Below are 7,824 nucleotides of genomic sequence, written 5' to 3'. Positions count from 1 at the left end.
TCAAATGCTTAATTCTTGGATCCGGATCATAAATTCATACCGAGTTCCAGAATCCACTTTCAAACTGTGCAGTGAGGAGTTCACGGATGGATGGCTGAGGAGAATGTCATAGTCTCCGTGGAAGAGTTGGGTTTCAAAGTAGCCGTTTTTATCTGTCGAGCCTACTGCTCGTCCAGTCTTCCACTCAGCAATTAGCTTGTCGACAACATTGCCGGCGGGGGTGTTCTTGAAGTTGGAGTCCGTCAGGCACATCTTCTCGCACGGTCCTGGACGCCAGCCCGTCCACATTACGATCCCTTGGACGGCCGGGTGAGCGTAAGCTTCTCTCAAGATTGCTTCCAAATATGTTGGCTGCATCGGAATTTCATTGTGGAAATTTGTATAATATCAATCACAACTTTGAAGTATTACCAGTTCTTAGGTAAATATTTTAGGGTTAATTTCATGCAGATTCCTGTAAAAATATCTAATAGCAAAAATATTTTTACGAAATTAAGTTACTAAATTTATTTCTTTGAAAATTTTTTAATTTGCAAATATATTTCTCTAAAAATTCTAGTTCGTTCATATATATATCCCTGTCGTCTCATTCACTGTTAGTTTTTTAACGGTGAGTGTGTAAAATGACTATTTTACTCTTATAATTTTTATTTATAAAAACCTATCTTTCTTTCCCTCACTTTCCTCGTCTTCGCCGTGGCACGTGCGGAGCGATCGAGGTCTTCGCCTTCGATATGGCCACTGCAGCAAGTCTTGCCGTTGCCACAGATAAAGAGAAGAGGATGAGAAAGATGGCGAAACTTAATATTGAAATACAAATTATATATATAAGAGATAAAAATATCTTTTTACTTCTTTGCTAAAGCGTGCATGCTTACCTTTTTAAACTCATGGTTACCTAATATTTACAGATGAAAAGACTTTTAAAGGGATGAATTTGATAACTTAAGTTTTGTAAAAATATATTAGTTATTTAATGCCTTTATAGGGAGCCATATGCAATTAACTCGAAATTTTATGGACACTACTGTAGGTGATTTGGAAACAGGTCCCTAAACTTTTTATTTTTGGTTGACGTACGGTTGTTAAAGTACTGTTAAATTCTGATGAATTTTCCGAAATAAGCATGTTTGTTAAGGGGATTCAAATTCACAAAACCAATATTCGGAGACCTCGATTACTATGACTCTTTTTTCGACAACTACTTATGTGCATCAAGGACGTGTCCAGATATACCTGATCTGTGTCGTTTGCAGCATCCACCTCCGTAAGCCAAATGGGCACCTTTGCATTTGCAAGAACATCAAGAGCCGATCTCACAAAAGGAATGTTCGGTACGCCGAAGTGGCTCTCGAGCCCTATCGCCATGTTCGCGCGATTGCCAGGATATGACTGTATCTCCCTCAGCTTCTGAAGGTACTTACTTGGGCTCGCAAACTGATCTCCAGGCCATTCGAGCGTATTAAACTCATTCAGGAACATCATCGTGTCGGCGTCGAGCTCATGAGCTTCTTGGTAAAAGACATTTGATGCATCTCTTCCGAGTTTATCTTCAAAGAATGAGAAATGGAGGTTCTCATTTACTACGTCCCAAGCAATGACCTGGCCCTTGTATCTCGACATTACTGAGTTGATTCTTTTCGACGTAGCGTACCAGAGCTGTGTTCCGTTGAGAGAGTGCACCCACGGCATCTGGATTTTTGCGTTATCCCAGAAGATGTTGTGCGCTCTGACCGGAATGTTGTGCTTTTTAGCGAAGGCGAGCATGGCGTCGGCTTTCGAGTAGTCCTCTTTGCCCGGCGCGTGCTCTGTTGCATACCACTTCATCTCGTTCTCGAATGTGGTTACGGTGAAGCGGGAGGCGAAGTAGTTCTGGTATGCTGTATTGTTGATGATGTTCTCGTTGGTGGATGAGCCGAAGGGAAATCCCGGTCTGGTTTGTTGGATCGCGATGTTCGCTCCAGGTATGGTGTTTCCTTTGGCATCTATGGCTTGAATTCTCACCGTCTTCTTGCGAACCTTCATCGGTTATTTCGAGTTCTTTTATTTTACTTGTTTTCTTTTGCATTGAGAGAAAAGATTTAGAAGGGTTGATAATGGTTGGCAAAATGATATTAATCGAGCAGGAATTGTTACTAACAAGCAGGTACATTGTTTTCATAGTTAGATCTGCCCAATTTCAATGCACCTGCTTTATTCATGACTATTACTTCTTTGTTAATGTTAATGCGTTTATTAAGTTGTTTCGGGTCGTAGAAATTACCTTATTGATGCTCTCTTCTTGGTGAGCTCTCCACTGCTCTTCGGTAAACGGTTGCAAGGAGACACTGTCCACCCATATTTCTACTGTTATATTTTTGTTCTGCAGTAATGTAGGCGACATCTATTCATAAATAGTTGTTTTCACAAAAATATTTTCTGTTTCTATGTGGTAAACTTGATCAGCTGAAATAAAAACAGTTGCTTGCTATTTTTCTTCTTTTAAGTTCTTATCACAAAGCCCGCCATGATATAGCTCATTTACCGTTTGCTACTATGTAGTTCAAAGTGTAGCTCGTTGCCTAGGGACCTAATGCTACGTTATCATGCATTTAGCACTTTATCATCTATGGTCCATAAGAAATTACACTTTTCTACAACTCTTAATGATGTGATGAGTTCGTAATGGAAAACTAGGGGGGAAATTAAAAATGCTGTACTTTGAACCATGCTGTAGCAGAGCGCAAATGCGCGATGCCGTTGAGGCGCATTTTGAAGTTTTCTCCTAATCTAAAGATTGCTCACCTCGAAATATAGGTCTGCCGGTCCTGAAGTCTTTACAGTCAGCCCTCCTTTCAGCATGGACCAGCAACCCGACTTGGCTTCGACCAAACCGGCGTGAACAAAGCCGTCTCCTGCCGTCTTAAACACAGCTCCGACGACTGCGCTTCCTTCGTCGATACGTACCCAAGCTGGAGCACAATGCAAAAAACAGCATCGCGGCAAATGCGTGTGAGCTCAAATACAGAACACTCCCGAATGAAATTGAGTGGCCTTTTGAGTATCACCAGAGAGTGTGTAGAGCTTCTCTTTGTGCAGGTACACTTTCTGGGAGACGCTCTGATAAGGTTTTCTCCTGCTGCGCACGACCGCGAACGTTTTGCCGCTTGCGGAGGCCCTCGTAGCGTCCGCTGAAAGGCCGGAGTTTGACCATCCTCTCAGGCCGGCGTTAATGATCCCCCCGCCGTACTGCGGTTTCGGTGGCTCAGCCAAGCACTGCTTATGGTTATTAAAAAGAGTTGTGAGCGGAAGCGTTAGAAGATGGTAGTTTGGTATCATCCTGTATATAATGTGAGGGGAACAACTTTGTTATTTATACCAAAATGCTGTAATGTTTGTTACTTGTGTAAAAGTGATAGTTTGGAGAAGATGCAAACCATGGAGATGGGAATGTACTTAGGTTTGACATTCAATAAATTGAGATCATAGAAGTCAATAAGAAATGTCCAAGGAAATAACAAAGACATTTGTAGATGGAGATCATGAAAACCAATAAGAAATATCTAAGGAAATAACACATTCACACACATACTTGTCAATTCAAATGTGCAGTTGAATTTTTTTCTTTTTTTTAGAGAGAAAGATAGTAGGTTATTCACTTCGCTTTTTTTTAGAAATAATTTTAGTTGGAAATGTAAAACAAGTAGGTTTCGAACTTAGGCCTCGGGTATTAACTATCAACTTTTTTGTTACTTACCGACCGTCTCTAGAGCAAGTGGCAAAAGGCTTGGTGGTTGGTACCCGAGACCCAAATTCGAATCTTAGTTGATTCACATTTCCAGCTAAATTTATTTCTAAATGAAATAAACGAAACGGGTAGCATGCTACCTATCCCTCAAATAAAAAAAAAAAAAAAAGTTTTTTGTTACTTGCGTTAGGGAGGGACGGCCAGTCAAAGATAACTAATTTTCGGTTTGATCCAGCTTAGAAATATGTGTTGACCAAGCAGAACTTAATATAATTAAACTAAAAGGTACTGGAAACTTAAAAGAGAATTGCCTGGTTTGGCTTGACTTGTTTTGCAGTTCATCAAAGATTGCAGACTTTGACTAAGAGTTATTTCTTCAGTTAACATTGCATTTGTTAATCAGGAAGATAATGTAATATCATACAATTAACTGTTCATCAAGTTAACTAAGTGCTGCTTTTAGAGCCAAAATGGGTGCTCCTCGATCCTACAACAACAACAACAACAACAACAATAGTAGCACAAGAATGAGCGTCTCTAACGTAGGAGCTAGGCAAAAGGTTTGATTGTTGGTATTCAAAATTTCACGTTCAAAAGCTCAGTTGTTTTGCATTTTTAACTATATTTATTTCAAAAGAAAACAAAGCAGGTAACAAGTCATCTTTTTCTCCCAAAAGAAAAATAAAATTATAAATAGTAGTACAAGAAAAAGAAAAAAACATACAAAAAGTGGTTAACACTTGCAAACTTGGTGTGTGTGAGAGGGAGAGAGAGAGAGAGAGTTTCATTGAATGAAACTTGCCTCGATGCTTGCTGAATAATCATAAGATAGAGAATGCATCATCCATCCTAAAAAAGCAAAATAGATAAAAAAAAAAATGTGATTTTATTCAACTAATATATTCAAGTAGTTAATTTCATACACATTACGACCAAGCAAATATACAAACGCATTCACTTTTCGATGCATATCTTACAATACCACTATGCAAGTGCCATTTTTTCACACTACGTACGTTTATCACTCCCTTCTTTTAATACTAAAAATTATAAGACATTGTCTAGCTATATCATAGAATGAAAGATTCTAAAATATATATATTCATCAGTAGATGCGCAAGTTGTGATTTTCTTTCATAACACACTTTAAATAAGAGATTACTCTATCTTCAACTGAGTCATTAAAGAGAAATTTCATTTGTTACCTCAAACCAACATTTATAATTTAACTCAATCGGTAGAATCTGCGATAGCAAATTTTACACTTCATGCATAAGTCTTATCTTTCGTAATCTTTTATATGACATAGTATTTGATGTGAATGCAAAATATATGTAAATCGTAAGTTAGAGTTTAAACCTTCCATGATAGTGCAACATAACAAGAGAAGCAACAGTTTCTCCATGAAAACCTTCACTTCTCTTTGCTGAGAGAGAAAGATTCAAAGAAGAGAAAACTCATGAGAACAAGGGTGGAAAGAAGATCCAATTTTGAAAAAAACTTTTGGAAACAAGATATATTATTTTATTCGTTTTTGTTCCAAATATTACTCACCATGTATAGAAATACTCTAATAAAGTAATTAACTTGCAATTTGCCTCTTTTGTTAAGTGACCAAATGGATACAGCCACTAAAGGGATTTATAGTCCAGCATTAATTTAAGTTGTGGGGTGCTTTTCTTTTCCCTTTTTCGAGAAAGAAATCTATATGGGAATCTTGTTAAGAAGAAATCTTGGTAATTAATGTGCTTTAATGTATCTCCTTTCTTTTTTTTTTCCTTAAACAAGTATTAATTAAAACTTTGTTTTGAGGTTTAAATTAATTAACAGACCATTAAACCTCAAGTTCATGAATCATGATAAAAAATATTAATAGCACTACGTAGCTGCAGCGTCCAGAGTCTAGAGTCTAGACTCGTTCGGTACTTAGGCTCATTTGACGTTGTTAGGCAAAATGGATCAACTTACGGCAAAAACATATGGAGACATGCTTCTTCTCTTTTCGATGGTGCTACAGAAAAAAAATATCATAATTAACTAATCGCGATATGTGCAATTTGATATTATATATGGAAAAGCTGCATATTTTTCTATCGTATATATGTTTTCATTGTACGTAACACAATATATATCTCTGCAATTCTAAATGGAGCTTCTACACTACATATAACGCAATATCTCTGCAATACTAAATGGAACCTTCTCTGCAATCCCACATGGAGCCTCCATTGGGTGTTGTTTAGGGCAAGTGTATGCTTGCACGTGTCTTCTTGGCATCTTTGTAACAACTTGATAATAACATGCAGTCAAAGCAGGAAAAATAATGGAGTTGATTATATGCTTCTCATATCAAAATTTTATAGCATTATACGTGAAAATTAAAATTGGAACTATTTTGAATTTCTTCTTTTTCGCATTCCAAAGTTTAAAAATACATATTTTCACTATAAGTGTTAGATATGTCTCGAATTCTAGTACCGCAAGGTTTTCTATTCCTATTCTATTTTGATTATCTCATTAAGTTAAGTTTAGATTATACCTAATTTTATTGAGATATTTCTAATCTTGGTGGGTTTGTATTCCTAATCGTTTTAGGATTTAACCACTATTATAAATATACCATTTTTGCTATTGATTTAGTGCGGAAGATGAGAGAGAGAATATGGGTGCATTTTTTGGGATTAGGGTTTTGTGAGAGAAGCATATTTTGTACACCACTTTGATTATAATGAAGATCTCCGCTCCGTCTTCGCCCGTGGATGTAGGCCGTTGGCCGAATCACGTAAATATTGTGTGCTTTATTTTTCTTCTCTCTTTCTTGGCTCTCTTTTGATATTTTCATATCTGACGAACTAGATCTTTTCAGTTTTAGTTCTAACAATAAGGAATAGAAGCAGTTTTTAGTTACAGTGGAGGCTATATAAACCGCTTCTACATATTGTAGATGCGGTTTCTACAACCACATCTAGACCGCCGGCATAGATAGTGTATCTACAATGTAGAGGCGTTTAAGTGACCATCGGGGAGCTTAGAGGTGGTATATAGAACCACCCAATATTTATGCATAATTATTTTTTGATATTTTTAATTAATGATATAATAATTATATGAAAACAATTGAAATAGTCTCAACAAATTTTAACCTATAGAGGTGGTTTGAACCGCCTATATAAATATTAATTTATAAAGACGGTTTAAACTATCTCTACAAATATTAGTTAATACACCTTTACAAAAATTGTTATGCAGAGACAATAGGTAGAGACGGTTTCAACTACCTCTACTGTACAAATATAGTAAACAAATTATATTAATACTTATTTTTTATGCATTTATGAAAAAAAATATAAATTTATTGATAATCATATTATCTTAAATATTAACACAAATCAAATAATACATATCTCACTAAAAAAACAAAATACTAAAAAGGATAATTGAACATTCAATCAAAATATAATAACAACACAAGAATTAGAACAATTCTCAACAAAAAAAAACAAATTAATTCTTTAACATGTGATCCAAAATATAATCTCATTCAATATATATCTAATAGTAGCAACACATTAAACAAAAGAAAGTTAAATAGTTGAGTTTCCAATAGTTTATAGAAATTTAAATTATTTGATAGTTTTCTTCACTTGTAGGCTCATAATTTATACATTCGATGAGTGATCGGTGGTTCGAGAGAATGCGTCAATCGGATTAATATTACCACCCACAACATACAAAGTATCAAAATATATAAAAATTGCTAATTATATTAAAATACAAACTTATCAAATATATTATTAGTAATAATTTGCTATCAAATTCGTATAAGTGAGAATTGAGAACTCCGATCTAATAGTAATGCTTCTAGGTGGTCCATTTCCACTCGCATGTAAATATAATTGAGAAGTTCACTCATTTTATTTTTTATATGTTCTAATTTTCCTTAAAGCCTTTTTGCCTCCTATATATGATTGGCCCCCACTTGATTCGCTCATTGTAGGCAAATTCATATGTCTCATACTATAATATAATCTTAGCATAGATCAAGTCTAAGCCTTTCACACGTCTATTGTACTTAGAACCCATATATAATATCAAGA

At 35.7% G+C, this 7,824-nt stretch overlaps 1 protein-coding gene across 1 annotated transcript; it reads right to left on the bottom strand.

Annotated features, from left to right (window-relative positions):
- LOC109721523 (anti-sigma-I factor RsgI6-like) lies at positions 1–4,571 on the bottom strand. Its single transcript, XM_020249173.1, has 6 exons — positions 4,530–4,571; positions 3,048–3,255; positions 2,785–2,951; positions 2,264–2,362; positions 1,237–2,019; positions 1–351 (listed from the first exon to the last, which is right to left on the bottom strand). Exons 1-6 carry the CDS (start codon positions 4,569–4,571, stop codon positions 1–3), a joined length of 1,650 nt encoding a protein of 549 aa, XP_020104762.1.

This window comes from Ananas comosus, linkage group 15 (genome assembly GCF_001540865.1).
Source record: "Ananas comosus cultivar F153 linkage group 15, ASM154086v1, whole genome shotgun sequence".
NCBI lineage: Eukaryota > Viridiplantae > Streptophyta > Magnoliopsida > Poales > Bromeliaceae > Ananas > Ananas comosus.
The sequence above is the reverse complement of the archived record's forward strand: the minus strand, read 5'-3'. Positions and strand labels throughout refer to the sequence as shown.